General features: G+C 40.7%; 1 protein-coding gene across 1 annotated transcript; it reads right to left on the bottom strand.

Annotated features, from left to right (window-relative positions):
• Positions 1-202: 202 nt before the first annotated feature.
• On the bottom strand, positions 203-15,676 carry FAM177B (family with sequence similarity 177 member B). The gene is made up of 5 exons (XM_055583570.1): positions 15,584-15,676; positions 6,136-6,316; positions 5,782-5,848; positions 2,136-2,233; positions 203-1,509 (listed from the first exon to the last, which is right to left on the bottom strand). The coding sequence occupies exons 1-5, from the start codon at positions 15,610-15,612 to the stop codon at positions 1,327-1,329; spliced, it is 558 nt and encodes a 185-aa protein (XP_055439545.1). The 5' UTR covers positions 15,613-15,676; the 3' UTR covers positions 203-1,326.
• Between the last annotated feature and the right edge of the window lie 5,220 nt (positions 15,677-20,896).

The following is a 20,896-nucleotide window of genomic DNA, read 5'->3' as shown; positions in this document are numbered from 1 at the left end:
ACCTTCAATATAACAGTCTATGGACTCAGTCCCATTAGTCATGTCTGACTCTTTGCAACCTCATGGACTGTAGTCTGCCAGGCTCCTCTTTGCATGGGATTTTTCAGGCAAGAATACTGGCGTAGATTACCATTTCCTCCTCCAGGGGGTCTTTCCAGCCCAGAGATTAAACCCACATTTCCTGCATCTCTTGCATTGGCAGGCAGATTCCTTACCACTGAACCACCTGGAAAGCCTATAAGAGTCATTAGTTAAGCATTAGCAACTAATATTCACAGTTTTAAAAAGAGTTTTCATCTTTATTATTTCAGTGTGTTTAACAATAACTCGAGAAACAAATAAAACCCCCATTTTACAAAGAAAGAAGTAGAGGCTCAGAAATTAAGACATCTAAAATTATACAACTAGTAAGAAGCAGAATTGAAACTTGAACTCAGGTCTTATTATTGCAAAACCTATAGTTTTGTATATCATAGCTACCTTTGGCCAGTACAACCTGTGTTATGCACTTATGATTTCCATGTCTGATCTTTACAGTTTTCCAAAATTTGTTGACAAGTTAACGAGAGAGTCATTTACTTTTTCCAAATACTTTCTGTAGGACTTAGATTGCCATTTATTTTTGATGTGTTTGGGGAAAAATGCACCCAACTCTCAAAGATTGCTATGTCGTAACAGAGTTATTAGCAATGTTTGCTTATTGGGGAAAGCAAGCCTCAAGTAAACCAGCAGCTATAGGGAAGGACAGCCCTTACGTGAAACCCCAAAAGAAAGTTTTATTTAGACTTTATGATGCCCAAAATTTCTTTTTAGGAACAGAGGGTTCTTTTCTACACCCTAGCCACCTGACAAAGAGTTTTAGCCTAAAACTCCCATGCCCAAGTTCCCTAAGGCATTTATGTGCTGTGCTATGCTGTCCTTAGTCACTTCAGTCATGTCCAACTCTTTGCAACCCTATGGACTGTAGCCCACCAGTCTCCTCTGTCCATGGGATTCTCCAGGCAAGGATACTGGAGTGGGTTGCCATGCCCTCTTCCATAAGTCACTTACACTACTATGCAAATATCAATACTAACAGCCCACAACTGATGGACAGGACTTGCACCACTGGGGTGGAGTTGGGTTTCAGGGCTTATAAATAAAAATGTATATTGAGAAAGAAACCACAATTGTTCTCATGATGGCTTGCAATTCCTGGCTAGTGCAGCATAAATCACAAAGAGATTAAGATCAGATCTGGCTCAGAAGCACCACCTGTGGTGCTGTTGCCATAGTAATCAATGACCAGGGAACAGAAATCCAGGGGCACCATAGCCCCGCTGCCCATCAGGAGCTGGAATCTGCCATCGGGCCCTCCCTGGACGAGGCGCTCCACTGAGAAATGTCCTCTGCAACATCTTGCAGTCTTGTTCCGTACTCACGGCCCCTGGCCTCCAGGTGACATTTCTCATTAGGAACATTGGCTGGTTGGGCCTTTGATCCATTCTCTTCACTTCCCTTGTCACTTTGCTAATATAAAGAGAAATAAGGAAATGTTTACCTGTAATCCCAATACCTCTGACCTCTATATCTTACAGCTTCTAAGAAGCTTCTCCTATAAGCAATCTCAGGTTTCACACCACCTTCTACAGCCTATCTCGTGATGTTCTAACTTCACACCAGAGGCAAATATGAATAAACTTCATGGGGTGAGGCACCTTGGAAAAATAAGTCAGTGATCATGGGAGGTCAGTGAAACTGCAGTACATGAAATACCATGTGGGAGATGCTCCTCTCTATAGGCCCAGATCTGGAGAAGACAATGGCACCCCACTCCAGTACTCTTGCCTGGAAAATCCCATGGACAGAAGAGCCTGGTAGGCTGCAGTCCATGGGGTCGCCAAGAGTCAGACACAACTGAGCGACTTCACTTTCACTTTTCACTTTCATGTATTAGAGAAGGAAATGGCAACCCACTCCAGTGTTCTTGCCTGGAGAATCCCAGGGACGGGGGAGCCTGGTGGGCTGCCGTCTATGGGGTCACACAGAGTCGGATATGACTGAAGTGACTTAGCAGCAGCCGCATAGGCCCAAATCAGAAACACCCAATATTCTCATCTCAGAGCTCTTGCTGTCCCCATCAGGATGTCACATACCTTACTTTGTGTTCTACAGTACTCATTTAACATATACTGGTACTTGGGCTGATGAAGACCAAAGAAGACAGCAAATCTTTCACCAAGGAATTCACAGGCTAGAAGAAAGAAGAAGCACTTTGGTAAGCTGAATTAAGAATGAAAGCTTAGAGTCTGTGGACTTACCAAGAGTTTCAACTTGCCCACAGATTGTCTATTATTACATTTACCTTCAAGGCTGACAAGATATTTTAATTGCTGTAGACTCTCACAAATTTTGTGACTCAAAGGGAATTTGTTAAATCTTGTATCTTCACATAGAGTGGCTTCTAAACTATCTTTTTCAGGTGAATATATCAAGAGATCTTCAAAATACTTAATAACAAGTACCCGTCATGAGCAATCAGAATAGATGTTGTCCATTTACATGTGTATCATCTGATCATCAGCTGTGAGTACATTGCAAATGATACCAAAAATTAAATCCAGTATTACCAAGACCCATGTCAGAAATTCTTCCATGCATCAAAAAAAAAAAAAAAACTCCTCCCTAAGCAGCAATTTAAGTAAAGCTTTCTTTACCTGCCTTGACTTCAGTAACAAGGTGGCTTGCAGCCTCAGAGATTGTTAGAGTCAGGAATAAAGGGTTAGCATGAATAATGAGTGGTTTCCTAGAGATGTTCTCCCTTAAAAGTACAGGACTAGAGGACTTCCTTGGTAGTCCAGTGGTTAAGACTTCTCTTTCCGATTCAGAGGGTGCAGGTTTGATTCCCAGTGGGGGAGCTAAGATCCCACAGGTCTTGTGGCCAAAACCCCAAAACATAGAACAGAAGCAATAATGTAACAAATTCAATAAAGACTTTAGACATGAGCCACATCAAAACATGTAGGACTTCTGATGAACCTCCTCCCATTAGAGGACTTTGTGATTCCCATGATATGTTTCACTTCTAAAGATACTGCTCATACAGACATCAAAATGACACTCTCTATTTTTTTAATGTGCTTTATCCTTTCAGAAATACTCTAGCTTTTTAATCTCTTTGTTTGCCACAGTGCCCAGTACATGTGCATAAGAGAAGTTTCTAAAATATTAGCATCTCAGGACGTTTTCCTGTTTATGACCTACTAGAATTTTAAATTGAAGAAATTAGTTACTAGTGTCATCTGGGTTCCAGTTCTCACCAAAGTCTCTGTAGAGATCAGGATACTGACTGTTAACATATTTATGCCTCCACTATAGTCTGGAACCCCCAAGCAGGAGCTCTTTAAGATTACAGTTCTATATGGAACCCAGAGGTGGAAAGATTCCCTGTGTGTCCTATACCCGTCATCTGAAATCAAAGCCCAACGTGGAAATCACTGTAGTCCCCATTCTCCTTCACACTTTAATATTGCTGTGCTGAGTTTTCCTTTTTTTAACCTGATCTGATCTTTTAAGTTTCCATCCCTGAAAAACATCTTACCTTTTCAAACAGTATTGCCCGAACTAAAACATAGGAGTCTCTGGAACTAGCATTTCTTCTGCCAATGTGTTTTGGTCAAGGTAAGGTCAGTAGTGGGGGTTTCTCAGGTGGCACTAGTGGTAAAGAACCCTCCTGCCAATGTAAGAGATGTAAGAGAAGCAGGTTCGGTCCCTGGGTTCAACAGCCCACTCCAGTATTCTTGCCTGGAGAATCCCATGAACAAAGGAGCCTAGTGGGCTATGGTCCATAGGGTTGCAGAGTCAGACGCTGACTAAAGCAACTTAGCAGGCACACACAAGGTCAGTATTCACCTGGATCTCTAAAGTAATTTCCAAATTACTAACCTTCTGATGCTGCTACTGTTGCTAAGTCGCTTCAGTCGTGTCTGACTCTGTGCGACCCCATAGATGGCAGCCCGCCAGGCTCCCCCGTCCCTAGGATTCTCCAGGCAAGAACACTGGAGTGAGTGGCCATTTCCTTCTCCAATGCATGAAAACGAAAAGTGAAAATGAAGTTGCTCAGTCGTGTCCGACTCTTAGCTACCCCACGGGCTGCAGCCTACCAGGCTTCTCCATCCGTGGGATTTTCCAGGCAAGAGTACTGGAGTGGGGTGCCATTGCCTTCTCCATTAACCCTCTACCTTGATCTAAAAGTACTTAGGGCTCATACCATCTGACTAAATCATCCTTAATGTAATTTAAGGTCACTCTGGTCACTTTCATGGTCCCCAAGCTGGCATTGGCCAGACATACTTTCAGAACTCTCTTAAGGTGTCTCCTCCAGAGTTCTGAGTACTCCAGTCTATAGTCCCTATATACCTCCTACCCTGGAAATTGTAACAACAAAGTATCATTATAAGCATGCTTACTGGCCAGTATTATTCATCGAATATTAAGGTCCTTGAAAGCAAAGACTGTCATTGGTCTTTGAGTCCCAGGGTCCTGCACAGTGCTGAGCATATGAGTATTTAGTAAATGTTTATTTAATGAATGAATGGAAATCAATTTCTAAGAGCTATGCTTTCTATTTTCTCAGATTTTTAAAGTTGTTTTCCCTCCATCATATACACATGTTTGGTTAGTTGCTCAGTTGTGTCCAACTCTTTGGAACCCTGTGGACTGTACGCTGCCAAGCTCCGCTGTCCATGGGATATTTCAGGCAAAAACACGGGAGTGGGTTGCCATTTCTTCCTCCGGGGGATCTTCCTGACCCAGGGATCTAACCTGCCTCACATTGCAGGCAGATTCTTTACCCACTGAGCCACCAGGAAGCCCATCATATACATAAGTATATATGAGTTAGAAGGAAGTGAGTAATTAGATGTTTCCAATTGTGTTTTTTTTTTAACTGGTGAAAGTCAAACAAAACAAGATTTACTAGTCATCTCTCTAAGTAAATAAATAAAGGAGCCCTGGTGGCTCAGAGGGTAAAGAGTCTGCCTTCAGTGTGGGAGACCTGGGTTCAATCCCTGCGTCAAGAAGATCCCCTGGAGAAGGAAATGGCAACCCACTGCATTATTCTTGCCTGGAGAATCCCATAGATAGAGGAGCTTGGCAGGGTACAGTCCATGGGGTCGCAAAGAGTCAGACACAACTGAGCAACTTCACTTTCATTTTCTCTTATAAATAGCCACTTAGGCCATTCATTATCTCCTTGAGAGAGGTCAGTAAAAGTCTTACTTATAATAGAATGATTATGATGAGGGAACTGGGAACTATGTCAGATAACAATAGTTAAAATTTTATATTTGGCAAAACTAATACAATTATGTAAAGTTTAAAAATAAAATAAAATTAAAAAAAAAATCAAGAAAGAACTTGGAAGTTTATTCATGTGAAGAGTCCACTCAGTGAGGACTGACTATTGTCTTCAAATGTTTGAAACCTGTCCTATGAAAGAGGAATCTAGATAGGTTTTGTCTGGCCTTTAAAAGAGACAACTAGGATCAAAGGGGAAAACTCTAAAAGAAGATTTAAAGGAAGATAGAGTTTACTAACAAGAGTTGGGAAAAGATGGCAAGGTCTCCCTGAAGATGTGAGGCTCTATGCCTTCAGGAATGTTCCAGTGTAGATCTGGAAGTGAACAGATCTTCAGAATGCTGTGGAGTGGATTAAACCACTTCAAGTCTCATCTAACTCTGAGGCTCTAAAAGCCTGTATTTATGACAGAAAAAAAAAAAAAAACACCTTAGCAGTACTTACTAGAAAATGAGGTTCTTGCTATTTGCCCTGCACAAAACCATAGGTAAGGCCCCCAGGCAAGTTTAGACTGAAAAAGAACAAGAAAGAAACCAGGTTAGAGTAATTAATAACAGAAGTGATGACTGCAGAATCTGCAGTGTAGAGGCTTCAAAATGCTTTGTAATAAGTTCCATTTTCTCTCTCATAGATGAGAAAACTAAGATGATCAAAATTATAAGCTGATTGTACACGGCTCCAGAAAGCAAACCAAAGAGAACAAGGAGTTAGCTTAAAACTATTTTTGACAAAACTTGTTGGTTTTATCTCTCATTCACTCAGCCCCCATGTTCACTAATAATGATAATCTAAACTTACAGGATCAAGTGTTGAATTTGTTGTCTGTTCATTTTCTTCCTCTTCCTCCTCCTCTGTGCTATATTCTTCCATGATGTCTCCATCAGCAAAATGGATAATTCTTCTGGGAGTTGTCCTTTTGGAAGGTTCACTCGTCTCTAGTTCTAACGGCTGGAAATTGTCTTTTTCCATAAGGAAACAACTAGTAAGTGAAAATCAGGACACTTTAGAACAAGTTGTCCAGGAGAGTGTTATATAGCAGAGACACGTCTAATCATTTTCTTTTCCCTTTTTGGCTATTTTGTGCAGTGTGTGGTATATTACTTCCCCAACCAGGGATCAAACCCTCACCCTCTGCAGTGCAAAGGCAGAGTCTTAACCACCAGGGAAGTCCTTGCTGATTAGTTAGTTATTCTTGATGGATTGTGAAGACAAAGAGTTCACAGGTAATCACAACCCATGATCTCATCAGTTCTTCAAATCTAATACAGGACTGTCTCGCTCTGTACCAAATTGGAAAAGGTTTAATTAGCAGTGAAAATGTGAACTTTAGGTCTTCAAACAAATATGTCAGCAGGGTTCCTTTACGCCTTATTAATTGCAAAATCCACAGCTGCTAGTGGGAAGCGTCCATCACCCTGCGGAAATTCCTCAGTCATTTCAATAAATACTGAGAAGCAATACAAGCAGTGGTGAAGAGTACAATCTTTACACAAAACAGCTGAAAATATTTGCCAAATATATATCTGATAAGGAACTTATTTTGAGAACATATTTTTAAAAAACCACTGCAATTTATAAAATATAAACAACCCGATTTAAATAGGGGCAAAGAATTTGAATAGACACTTTACCCACGATTTATAGATGGCAAATAAATTTAGGAGAAGTGCTCAATGTCAGTCATTAGAGAAATACAAGTGGAAACCATATGTCATATCATAACATAGTCACTGGAAGGCAAAAATTAAAGACTAACAATGCCAAGAGATGAGGAGTAAATGAAGCAACTAGAATCATCATATGTTGCTTGCTAGTGGGACTGCAATGGCACCCCACTCCAGTACTCTTGCCTGGAAAATCCCATGGATGGAGGAGCCTGGTAGGCTGCAGTCCATGGGGTTGCTAAGAGTCGGATACGACTGAGCAACTTTACTTTTACTTTTCACTTTCCTGCATTGGAGAGGGAAATGGCAACCCACTCCAGTGTTCTTGCCTGGAGAATCCCAGGGACGGGGGATCCTGGTGGGCTGCTGTCTATGGGGTCACACAGAGTTGGACACGACTGAAGTGACTTAGCAGCAGCAGCAGTGGGACTGCAAATGGTATGGTCACTTTGGGAAACAGTTTGTATATGTGTGGGTCAGGTGTGTCCAACTCTGTGACCCTATGGACTGTAGCCCACCAGGCTCCTCTGTCCATGGGATTCTCCAGGCAAGACTACTGGAGTGGGTGTGCCATTTTCCTCCTCCATGGGATCTTCCCAACCCAGGGACTGAACCCGATCTCCTGTGTCTCCTGCACTGCAAGTGGATTCTTTACCTGCTGAGCCATCAAGGAAGCCTAGAAAACAATTTGGCAGCTTCTTAAAAACATATACTTAAGCGTATAATCTCGTAATTCCATGTCTAAATATTTACCCAAGAGAAACAAAAACGTATGTCAGTATAAAGATATATATGTGAACATTTTTATCAACTTTATTTATAAGAGCCCCAAACTGAAAACAATCCATATGTCCATCAGCTGGTAAAAAGATGAACAAAATGTGGTATATCTATGCAATGCAATACTGCTCAGTGATTAAATGTTATTGGACAACAAATATTTGCAATACTCTGAAGCAATCTCAAGAGCATCATGCAAAGTAAAAGATGCCAGATACTGTATGATTCTGTTTATTTGAAATTTTAGTAGTAGAACACAGATCAGTGTTTGCTAGGACTGAGAGGATGGAGGAGAAGACTGACTACAAAGGGGCCAAGGGAACTTACTCGGGTGAGGGGACTGTTCTCATAGATAGCATGATTGTAGTGATGGTTACTCGACTGCATATATTTGTTAAAATGAATCAAAATCTAGACTTAATATGAATTTTATTGTATTTAAGTTAAATCTTAATACAACTAACAAGCTTGGAGCCAGAGTTCCTAGCTTCAAAACGTTATTACTTAATATTCTGATGTCTCGGTTTCTTCATCTATAAAGAATAATATAACTTGAAAATGTGTGTAAATATATTGCTAGCTGCTACTGCTAAGTCACTTCAGTCGTGTCCGACTCTGTGCGACCCCATAGACGGCAGCCCACTAGGCTCCCCCGTCCCTGGGATTCTTCAGGCAAGAACACTGGAATGGGTTGCCATTTCCTTCTCCAATGCATGAAAGTGGAAAGTGAAAGTTAAGTCACTCAGTCATATCCGACTCTTAGCAACCTTATGGATTGCAGCCTACCAGGCTCCTCCACTCATGGGATTTTCCAGGCAAGAGTATTAGAGTGAGGTGCCATTGCCTTCTCCGTAAATATATTACTGACCTTGTAAAATTAAGGAGTAAATGAAGAAAGACACATACAGGAGTTGGTACAGTTCTTAGCAAATGGAAAGCATTTAATAAAGTCTAGCTGTTGTGATGGAGAAGGCAATGGCACCCCACTCCAGTACTCTTGCCTGGAAAATCCCATGGATGGAGGAGCCTGGTGGGCTACAGTCCATGGGGTCACTGGGAGTCGGACACGACTGAGCAGCTTCACTTTCACTTTCCACTTTCATGCATTGGAGAAGGAAATGGCAACCCACTCCAGTGTTCTTGCCTGGAGAATCCCAGGGACGGGGGAGCCTGGTGGGCTGCCGTCTATGGGGTCGCACAGAGTCGGACACAACTGAAGTGACTTAGCAGCAGCAGCAGCTGTTGTGAAGTACTTATGACTTAATGGTGGGTATATATCAGACACTGCTCTAATTTAGTAAGTACACTATTTTCTTTATTTTTTTTTTTTGAGAGCAAAACACCTAACACCATTTTCTTAATATTTCATATATTGTAAGATTATATCAGCAAACATGGGAGGCTGAGCTGATGTGGAAGAATTTTCCTTCCTGTTCAAAACATACAGAAATGCTGGATAAAATTAAACAAACAAAACATTAAATCAGGCTGCCCTTAAGGAAGTAATAAAGAGAGAGAGTCAGGGAGAGAGGAAGGGAAGGACTAAGGGAGGTGGGAAGGAAGGAGGAGGAAAAGAGGAGAAAAGGAAGAAAAAAAGAAAGCCAGGTTAGGTGTCAGGAAAAGAGAGGAAACTCAAAATCATATCATAAGCTGAAACTGAGATGGTTCCTGGAATTTCAGAATTAGATATAGGCCTTGAGGCTAGGCCTTTAATACTGGTGTGGAGAGGGCAGAGTCTTAAATCACAAATCCCATGAGTGTAAGGGGATGAAATGAAGCAAACTGCATAAAACTAAGATAATAAAGTACCATCTTATTATAAAATATGGAGGAGAAAAACTATCTGCTGGTCTATAAAAGTGGCAAAATAATTTATCATCTCTCAAGGCAACATGGGTAGAAATAAGTCACATGAAAAACGTTATGGGCCACGTGAGCCGCAGGCCAGGACCACATACTGGCTTGTAGCCCGAGTTCATAGTCCTCATCTGGTCCTGAAATGAAGCTGAGTGACCTGAAGTCATCGCAGTCCACAGAACTCTCAGATGCAAATGCAAATAACGCTGGAGGGAGAGTTCAACCAGACTGGGAACGCTGGCCCTCCACTGCAAAAAACACCCTAAGCAGGCACTCACTGCAAATACTTAGAAATCATATGACCAAACCAACCATCAGGAGGAGGGTTCAGCAAATGAAATGGAAAAACTGGGGGGAGCCCTCATCCAAGAATGAGGAACAATAAACCTGAAACTTTAAAAATGAAGGATGAGTTTTAAAATCTTTTCAAAAGCTTTAAAAGTGATGGAGGTTCAGTGAGCAAGGCTTCACCTTCCAATGCGAGGGGGATGAGTTTGATCTCGTTGGGGAGCTAAGATTGCCCATGCCTCGGGGCCAAAAAACCAAAACATAAAACAGAAGCAGTATTGAACAAATTCAATGAGGGCTTTTTAAAAAAATGGTCCACATTAAAAAATCTTTAGAAATGAATGTGTTTAATATATTCCAAAAGGTAAAGGAAGCAAAACATTATAAAATCCAAAAGGAGCAGGTTGATTTGAAAAATAACCAAACAGAAATTCCAGAAATGAAATATAAAGGACCATAGGATAGGTTGGATGTAGATTGAACATAGTAAAGAAATTAGAGGAAATCTCTCATAAAACAGCATAAAGATATATATAGATATATAGATAGATAGATAGATAGATATAGATATGTATGTATATATACACACATACATATACATATATATTCTGTTACCATGAAATATGTACTTCTCTCGTAGCTCAGACAGTAAAAGCATCTGCCTACAATGTGGGAGACCCAGGTTAGATCCCTGGGTTGGGAAGATCCCCTGGAGAAATAAATGGCAACCCACTCCAGTACTCTTGCCTGGAAAATCCCATGGACAGAGGAGCCTGGTAGGCTACAGTCCATGGGGAAGCAAACAGTCAGACATGGCTGAGCAACTTCACTACCATGAAACATATATTAAAATACATATACATAGTCTGTTAAGATGAAAGCAAAGTTATGAGCTAAGGAATAGATGAGAAAGTTCAGTATACATTTAATGGAAGTTCTGAAAGAAATGAATAGAAATAATGGGGGAGGTAATGTTTGAAGAGGTAATGGCTATGAATTTTCCATATTTGAAGAAAGACACAAATCTTCAAATATTAGTAACACGAGAATACTAAGATGGATAAAAGAAAATCAAACCTGATCATAGAAATTATGGAAAATCTTGGACTTCCCTGGTGGTCCAGTGGTTAAGAACCGGCCTGCCAATGCAGGAGACATGGATTTGATCCCTACTCTGGGAAGCCTCCACATGCCATGGGGCAGCTAAGCCTATGAGCCACAACTACTGAGCCCACGCTTCAGAGCCTGTGCTCTGCAACAAAAAAGAAGTCACCTGAAATGAGAAGCCCGAGCACTGCAACTAGAGAAAGCTCTCATGCAGCAATGAAGATGCTGTGCAGTCAAAAATAATAAATAAAATTAAAAAAAAAATAAATAATAGAAATTATGGAAAATCTTAAATTTTATAATAGATGGGCAGATTAGCATCAATTGAGATCAGAAGATAATTGATTATTGCCATAAAGAACTCAATATCCATAAACAACCAGGTCTGACTGTAGAGCACAAGGAACTATATTCAATATTTTGTAATAATCTGGAAGGGAAAATAATCTGAAAAATCATGTACATAATATACACACACATATTTCCTGGTGTACATTGTGCTGTACACCAGAAACCAACAAAATATTATAACCAACTATACTTGGATAAAAAATTGAAAACATTTTTAGAAAAGAATTCAATATCTAGTTAAACAATTATTTTTATTAGATTGGGGCAAAGTAATTTTGGTTTTGCATTGTTGACACTTGCCTTTGATACTGGAATACATTCTTAAATAAATGTGGCTATGTTATAGAGGAGACTGAAAAAGTTGGCTTAAAACTCAACATTCAGAAAACTAACATCATGTATCCAGTCCCATCACTTCATGGCAAATAGATGGGGAAACAATGAAAACAGTGACAGATTTTATTTTGGGGGTCTCCAAAATCATGGCAAATGGTGACCGTAGTCATGAAATTAAAAGATGCTTGCTCCTTGGAAGGGAGAAGGCAATGGCACCCCACTCCAGTACTCTTGCCTGGAAAATCCCATGGATGGAGGAGCCTGGTAGGCTGCAGTCCATGGGGTCGCTAAGAGTCGGACACGACTGAGTGACTTCACTTTGACTTTTCCCTTTCGTGCATTGGAGAAGGAAATGGCAACCCATTCCAGTGTTCTTGCCTGGAGGATCCCAGGGATGGGGGAGCCTGATGGGCTGCCATCTATGGGGTCGCACAGGGTTGGGCATGACTGAAGCGACTTAGCAGCAGCAGCAGCAGCTTCTTGGAAGAAAATCCATGACAAACCTAGACAGCATATTAAAGAACAGAGACATTACTTTGCCGACAAAGGTCTGTGTAGTCAAAGCTACGGTTTTTCCAGTAGTCATGGATGGATGTGAGAATTGGACTATAAAGAAAGTTGAGCACCGAGGAATTATGTTTTTGAACTGTGGTGTTGGAGAAGACTCTTGAGAGTCCCTTGGACTACAAGTTGATCCAACCAGTCCATCCTAAAGGAAATCAGTCCTGAATGTTCATTGGAAGGACTGATGCTCAAGCTGAAACTCCCATACTTTGGCCACCTGATGAGAAGAACTGATTCATTTGAAAAGACCCTGATGCTGGGAAAGATTGAAGGCAGGAGGAAAAGAGGACGACAGAGGATGAGATGGTTGGATGGCATCACCTACTGGATGAATGTGAGTTTGAGTAAGCTCCGGGGGTTGGTGATGGACAGAGAAGCCTGGCGTGGTGCAGTCCATAGGGTTGCAAAGAGTAGGACACGACTGAGTGACTGAACTGAACTGAACTGAATGAGCATTTCTCACTTTTTTTTTTTTTTTGCCAATGACTTATTACTTGCTGCTTATTTTATATGTATCTTGGACTATGGAAATGGTTAGACAAAAAGCAAATTTGAGCGATTTCCTTTTTCGAGTTCAAAATGGGTCGTAAAGCAGCAGAGACAACTCACAACATCAGCAATGCATTTGGCCCAGGAACTGCTATTGAATTACAGTGCAGGGGTGGTTCAAGAAGTTTTGCAAAGGAGATGAGAGCCTTGAAGATGAGGAGTGCAGTGACCTGCCATTAGAACTTGATAATAACCAATTGAGAGCCATCATTGAAGTTGATCCTCTTAAGTTGCTGAAGAACTCAACATCAGCCACTTTATGGTTGTTCAGCATTTGAAGCAAATTGAAAAGGTGAAAAAGCTCAATAAGTGTGTTCCTCATGAGCTGACCACAAATCAAAAAAATCATCGTTTTGAAATGTCATCTTGTCTTATTTTAGGCAACAACAATGGACCATTTCTTGATCAGATTTTGACGTACGATGAAAAATGGATTTTATATGACAACTGGTGACAACCAGCTCAGTGGTTGAACCAAGAAGAACCTCCAAAGCACTTCCATAGCCAAATATGCACCCCAAAAATGTCATGGTCACTGGCAGTCTGCTGCTGGACTGATCCACTACAGCCTTCTGAATTTCAGCGAAACCATTACATCGAAGTATGCTCAGCAAATCAATGAAATGCACTGAAAACTGCAACATTTTCAGTCTCCACTGGTCAATAGGAAGGGCCCAATTTTTTCCAAGGCAATGCCTGACTGCACATGGCACAACCAACACTTCAAAAGTAGAACGATTTGGGCTACAAAGTTTTGCTTCATTCGCCATACTCACCTGACCTTTTGCCAACTACCACTTCTTTAAGCATCTTGACAACTTTTTGAAGGGAAAATGCTTCCACAACCAGCAGGATGCATAAAATGAGTTTGTAGAATCCTGAAGCATGGATTTTTACAGGAATAAACAAACTTATTTCTTGTGGGCAAAAATGTGTTGATTGTAATGGTTCCTATTTTGATTAATAAAGATATGTTTGCGCCTAGTTATAATGATTTAAAATTCACAGTCTGAAACCACAATTACATTTGCACCAACTTAATAATTGATTAGTCTCAGGTGTACTGCAAAGTGATTCCGTTTTTTGTATGTATATTATTTCAGACTCTTTTCCACTACAGGTTATTACAAGATATTGAATATAGTTCCCTGTGCTATACAATAGGTCTTATGTTTATTTTATATATAATAAACTGTATTTGTTAATTTCAAACTCCTAATTTGCTCCTCCCGCCTCTCCACTTTCCCCTTTGGTAATCATATATTTGCTTTCTATACCTGTGAGCTTATTTCTGTTTTTAAATAAGTTCATTTGTATCATTATTTTTAGATTCCTCATATAAATGATATCATACGATACTTGTCTTTCTCTGTTCGACTTACTTTACTCAATATGATAATCTAGGTCCATCCATGCCAGCTAAACAGTTATTGAGAATGAAATAATGACATTTTATGACCTATAAAAACGTAACCATTCCTGCATCTTCACTGAATGAATAATATAAAATTATATGTCAGTTAGAAGGCAAGTGAGCACAGATGCAAGAGATTCGAGAAACAAATGCAAATAAGTGAGTAATCGCCAAGTCGCTTCAGTCGTGTCCGACTCTGTACGACCCCATAGACGGCAGCCCACCAGGCTCCCCTGTTCCTGGGATTCTCCAGGCAAGAACATTGGAGTGGGTTGCCATTTCCTTCTCCAATGCATGAAAGTGAAAAGTGAAAGTGAAGTTGCTCAGTTGTGTCCGACTCTAGTGACCCCATGGACTGCAGCCTACCAGGCTCCTCCGTCCATGGGATTTTCTAGGCAAAAGTACTGGAGTGGGGTGTCATTGCCTTCTCCAATAAGTGAGTAAACAAAGTGACAAATCTTAATAGTGACTCTTAAAAACTCTGTTTTGGTATGGCATAGCATAAGAACAAAGAAGTATTAAGTATTAGACAATAATAACAAAAATATGAGGGGCTGACCTCTTTAAGTATTGTTTTGAAATAGGAGAGGATTAGTGTGCATGTTGACAATTTAAAGGCAACTAGAAAAATAATGGAATTAGAATATATAGCTCACAGCCAGTTGGAAAAAATCAAAGGAAATGAACATCCCACAGAAGGCAATAAAGAGGGAAGAAAGAGAACAAAGGAAAAGCATGAAAAATGAAAACACCAGAAATAATTTCCAATAAAATATTAGAAAAAATTCCAAATAAGTCAGTGGTCATAATACATATAAGTCAATTATCAGCCACCTATCAAAATGAAAAACAGCAGATTGAATTCTTTTAAGATTTTATGGGCAAGAAAATAGTATTGAATACACACATACATATATATGTTTATGTATGTATGAATCAGTCACCAGATTGGTACAATGCTGAATTTATGCTGCTGTCAGAGTTACTAAAAACTGTCAAGAGTTAAATTTGTTATCTAAACCAAGGTGACGTGAGACCCTTTCAGCCCAGGGTCCCCTGAGGAGTCTGAGGGATGGACATGGTGTTTCCTGACTGACTTAGTGGCAGTGTATCACAAAAGAGTCTTGCTAAGGAGTAGGAAGAGTTGGTACCACTTAGTTTCTGATGCCAAAGACCAGCAAAAAGCAAAACAAACAAACAAACAAAACATTGTAACTTGGTGTTTAAATATGCTGAGCCTAATACTACTGCAAAACTAAATATTGTCAGTGCCGTGAGAAATAAAGCATTCCATATGATCAGAAGAAATTTAAAACATTTTTAAAAAACAACTCACCACTGTTTTTCCTCTGCTTTTTCTTTCATTGCTCTAACTGGTTATGGTTGGTTTTGAAAGCCTTGACTGTGCTGACGTGGAAAGGTTCTCTTGTGTGCGTCTTACAGGGTGGAACGTATTTGAGTTGTGGGAAGGTCAGATGTATTTACACATTCCACTTAAATAAACCCTGTGGCTCCCAAACTTGTCTTCATCTTAGGATTATCTGGGAGCCCTTTTTTAAAATTTCAAGGCTGGGACACACTCGAGATCCACAGTCTCTAGGAGGGGGATATGGCCTCAGTTATTGGGGACCAGCTCCCTAAGGAAAGCAGGAAGAAATGTGACTTCTAAATTGAGCAGACTTGTGGTGTACTGCAGAAAGAACCAACGGCAAGCAAAGACAGACGTCTTGTTTGTTTTTTTCAAGAGGTTTTTTGTTGTTTTTTTTTTGCTTTCCGCTTTCTCAGGCCTTCTTGCCTTTCCCCAAGCAGAAAAGCTTAAACATCAAAAGTTTAAGATTAAGGTCCAGCCGTCTCCTTATAGTCAATTTACCTCCTTTCTAAATCATCTCCCAATTCAGATATTTCCAAACCAAACGAAGTTGTCCATCCCTAATTTACTTGGCTCACCCTTGTTATATTACAAATGATATGATGGCATCTGGTCCCATCACTTCATTGCAAACAGAAGGCAAAAAAGTGGAAGTAGTGACAGACTTTATTTTCTTGGGCTCCAAAATCACTGCAGATAGTGATTGCAGCCATGAAATTAAAAGATGATTGTTCCTTGGAAGGAAAACCTAGACAGCATATTAAAGAGCAGAGATATCCTTTTGCTGACAAGGGTCTGTATAGTCATAGCTATGGTTTTTCCAGTAATCATGTACAGATGTGAGTTGGACCATACTGATGCTTTAGAACTGTGGTGCTGAAGAAGATTCTTGAGAGTCCCTTGGACAGCGAGAAGATCAAATCAGTCAATGCTAAAGGAAATCAACCCTGAAAGAACAGATGGTGAAGCTGAAGCTGCAATATTTTGGCCACCTGATGTGAAGAGCTGACTCATGCTGGGAAAGATTGAGGGCAGGAGGAGAAGGGGACAACAAAGGATGAGATGGTTGGATAGCATCATCAACTCAATGAACACGAATCTGAGCAAACTGGGAGATAGTGAAAGACACGGGAGCCTGGCATGCTGCAGTCCGTGGAGTTGTAAAGAGTTGGACGTGACAAATGGTATCTGTTGGCTTTCTGAAGAAAATTGTAGTTTCTGTTCTTCAAAATACTGTTATGCATGAAATAGACATATTCATCTTTTAAATCAGAGTGTTCAAAGGCCATGGTGTTGGTGAGAGAGAACGAGGGAGGGAGAGAGAGAGAGGTCTAGTTTATAGTCTATTTAGTGAAGTTTTCTGCCACCTAATGGACATTTCAGAATATGCTATGCAAAATTCATCTTTGTAACACTGTGTCTGTCATTTAGAGGGGACTCAATATTGAAGTGTGGAATCTACTTGTTTTTAATTTGCCAAAATCTTGGGAGCACCACCAACTTCACACCAAGTACCTAGACTCGGATGTTTTGTAAGTGATATTGCTGTTTAGTCGCTAAGTTGTGTCCAACTCTTTGCAACCTCATGGACTGTACTTAGCCCACCAGGCTCCTCTGTCCATGAGATTTCCCAGGCAAGAATACTGGAGTGGGTTACCATTTCCTTCTCCAGGGCATCTTCCCAACCCAGGGATAGAATCTGTGTATTTTCATTGGCAGGCAGATTCTTTACCACTGCACCACCTGAGAAGTAATATTTTGGAGGATCAAGTATTTCCTACAACATACTTTAATTCTTATGATAGCCTCTAGTTTTTTCTTAAAAAAAAAAAAATCTAGTTTATCAAGGATTGCTTCCAAGAGTATCATGTAATTAACACACCCTTTGGGATTCCTGATCTTTCAATATTGGAGTACCCCAGGGCTCAGCCAGTAGACTCATTCTGATTTTTATCTACTCATCATTTGGCCCTATGGCTTTAAATACTATTTAAATATAAATATACACATTTATATCCAACATTTATATCTCCCTGAATCTCAGATGCATAACAGACACCTCGATCCTCATGTCTAAATCTGCTCATACTTTCAGTGCACTATTCTCCTTCCTGAAACCACTCCCCTCCTCCCAGCCCCCACTCACACACTCCCATCTACTCCTCTGGCATTCTTCCCATTTCAATAAATGGCAACTCTATTCTTCCAGATCCTCAGACCTAAAACATTGGAGGCATTCTGATTCTTCTCCTATAATCACACCTCACCTTAAATCCATCAGGAAATTCTCTGGACTATTGCCATGGTCCTAACACCATCAACCCCAGTCTAAGCCATTGTGTCTCACCTGGATTACTGCAGTGCCTCCTAATTGGCTTCCTACTTTCTATATTCAAAAACAGAGTGTTAAATACAAAATCATACGGTGTCACTTCTCTACTTGTAACTCTCCAATGGGTTCCTGGCTCACCAAGAGTAAAAGCCAAAGTCCTTACAACGGCCTACAGAGATGTGGATTTGGCCCCAGTACTTTTCTGGTCCCATTTTGCTCCACTTTCCCTCCGTTGACCTGCTTCATTCTGGCCTTTGCCCTCTTACTGCCATTCCCTGACCACCCAGCCTCTGTCCTTTGCAGGGACCTTGTGCGAGCTGTTCTCTGGACGAGTCCCTCTTCTCTGAGACTTTGTTCCCTCACTTCCTTCAGATCTTTGACTCAAAGGTCGGCTGACAGAGTTCCTATCTGAATTCCATAGCACCCGCCCACTTCCTTCACCATCCCCACCAGACAGCTTACCTCATTCTGTTTCATTACTTATCAACATTTAACACCATCTGTATTTCACTTACCTCTTTCTGTCTCCCTCTCCCCTTCCTTCTCTGCCCGACCTTCCAGCCAGGGTGGAAGGGGTTTTTCCTGTGTGCTCCCCGCTTTATCTCCTGTCCCCTACAGTCCCTGACACAGGTGGAGCTCAGTATTTGTTTAATACGTGAATCATACAGTCGGTTCACTTTAATGGGTGGGGGAAGGTTCTACATGAGATTGGAAAAATAAGAACAGCTTTATGATTATTTCCTGATGTTGAAATGGCTACCTTGTTTTTCATTACACTTACACACTCATTACGTTTCAATTAACTCCTTCACTGAAACACAGCATGCTCAGCTGTAGCAACAAAATAGCATACTTCTACATCTTGGCATTTAACTTTGGGAAGGTATGACACCTTAAATTTCCTGGAGTTCTTTCAGTTTTCATTAATCAAAAAAAAAAAAAAAAATTCAAATGAATCTGGTTAATGCAGAAGAGAATTGGCATTGGGTAACTACTGAGAGTTTATCAGCCCTGTCATAGGGGCCTGCGGTGACCTCAGCTCCCTTCCCTTTTTTCCGAGGGGGTTGGGAGAGCAAGCCTTGAAAGGACAGGACAGTTGAAGCCCAACTTGAGGGCAGAGGGCAGTATTCACTCCCAGCTTCTCTATGCCATTTCACCCGAGGACATGGGCCCTCTCCAATCAGTGACTCACCCCAGGCAGGCAGACTGAGGAATTCTGAGGAAATATGAGTAAACGAAGAGTATAAACAAACCACTGCTCTTCTTTGAGAAATGCTGACCTGGCAGGACTTTTCCATTAATCTTTTAGTACTAGACCCTGTACATGCACCCAAACACCATGGGTAAGTGATGTTACTAACATACCTGTGCTATTGGGGTATTTTACCTGTGCTATTGGGGTATTTATCAACTTTTCTTACATCATAGCAGATGATCTAGGAAATTCGTCAAAAATTCTGGAGGCGACCAGCCTGGGAGCTGCAGCCACCTGAGGCCCTGCCCAGCCAGCCCCAGAAAGCTGAGGAATAGCTTGAGGCAAATGACCAGAGATGCTGTAGACAGTATCAAGCCAAAGGGTGATCTGACATTTTCTCTGAGACTCACCTCAAGCGCATCACAGGCATCAGATACGTCGAATTGCGTGATAGCTCTGGCCTTTTGGATAAGCATAGCCCGATGTGGTTTTTTCTTCTATGGTTCACAGTAGGCTCTCCCTCCAGATTAATTATTTTAATCTCTAAAGTTTACTACAAAAAGTTTTTCTTAAAAATGTAAATTCTAAGCAAGTTACTCAGTCTTTAGAAACAAAATTCAAGTAAACCAATGACACATTTATTTTTATGCACATATTGAGGTAAAAAATGCCTTATTTTCTACCCCACGATTACTCTAGAAGGCAATACTTCTGAATATGATTTTGAATACATTTATATAGTACTGAAAATGCCACCTCAAAGCTCCCAAAGTTCTCCACAGAATATTGTATAGCGATAAGGTCCCTAACTTAGCTCACCACAGTACACAAGACTGCAGCATGCTGGCTAATACTGTGAATAAGATACATGCAGGCTGGAGGCTTCCCTGGTGGTCTGGTGGCTAAGACTCCACACTCCAAATGCAGGGGGCCTGGGTTCGATCCTCGGTCAGGGAACTAGACTCCACAGGCCCCAACTAAGAGTTTACATGCTGCAACTAAAGATATCACATGCCACAGTGAAGATCAAGGATCCTGCATGCCTCAACTAAGACCCAGTTCAGTTCAGTTCAGTCGCTCAGTCGTGTCCGACCCTTTGAGACCCCATGAATTGCAGCATGCCAGGCCTACCTGTCCATCACCAACTCCCAGAGTTTACCCAAACTCATGTCCATTGAGTCATTGATGCCATCCAGCCATCTCATCCTCTGTCGTCCCCTTCTCCTCCTGCCCCCAATCCTTTCCAGCATCAGGGTCTTTTGCAACCAAATAAACAAATATTAAAAAATAAAAAGACTATATGCAGGCTGATTTGAAACCTTGCTTCGAAATGAAAAGATAAGTACCATAAGCCAAAGAAGAAACTGAAGAGGTCAAGGAGCATTGAATATTTTAATGAATCCATGTAGCATAAAGCAACAGATACAAATGCATCTGTCATTTTAAAATATAACTGTAAAGAATTATGATTTTACATTGTATGAACCTTGTTACCAGCTTAATAAACATGAAAAATATTTATTGAAAAACAAAAAATTCCAATGAAATTGTAAGTAAAATCACTTTTATTTTCATAAATAAAAAGATAATTCAGTATATTAACACCTTTAGCAGGATGTTAGCTGTCATTATCTGGTTTAAACTAAGTGTGCAACAGTTAACACAAATAGTTACATCTCTCTAAGACGTTCATGCAACTTCGTTACATTTGTTAACTTCCCCAAATTTCCAACACCATTTTCAAAGGACAGTA

This window comes from Bubalus kerabau, chromosome 5 (assembly GCF_029407905.1).
Source record: "Bubalus kerabau isolate K-KA32 ecotype Philippines breed swamp buffalo chromosome 5, PCC_UOA_SB_1v2, whole genome shotgun sequence".
Classification (NCBI taxonomy): Eukaryota; Metazoa; Chordata; class Mammalia; order Artiodactyla; family Bovidae; genus Bubalus; species Bubalus kerabau.
Note: the sequence above shows the minus strand (reverse complement) of the source record. Positions and strands in the feature narration are given on the sequence as shown.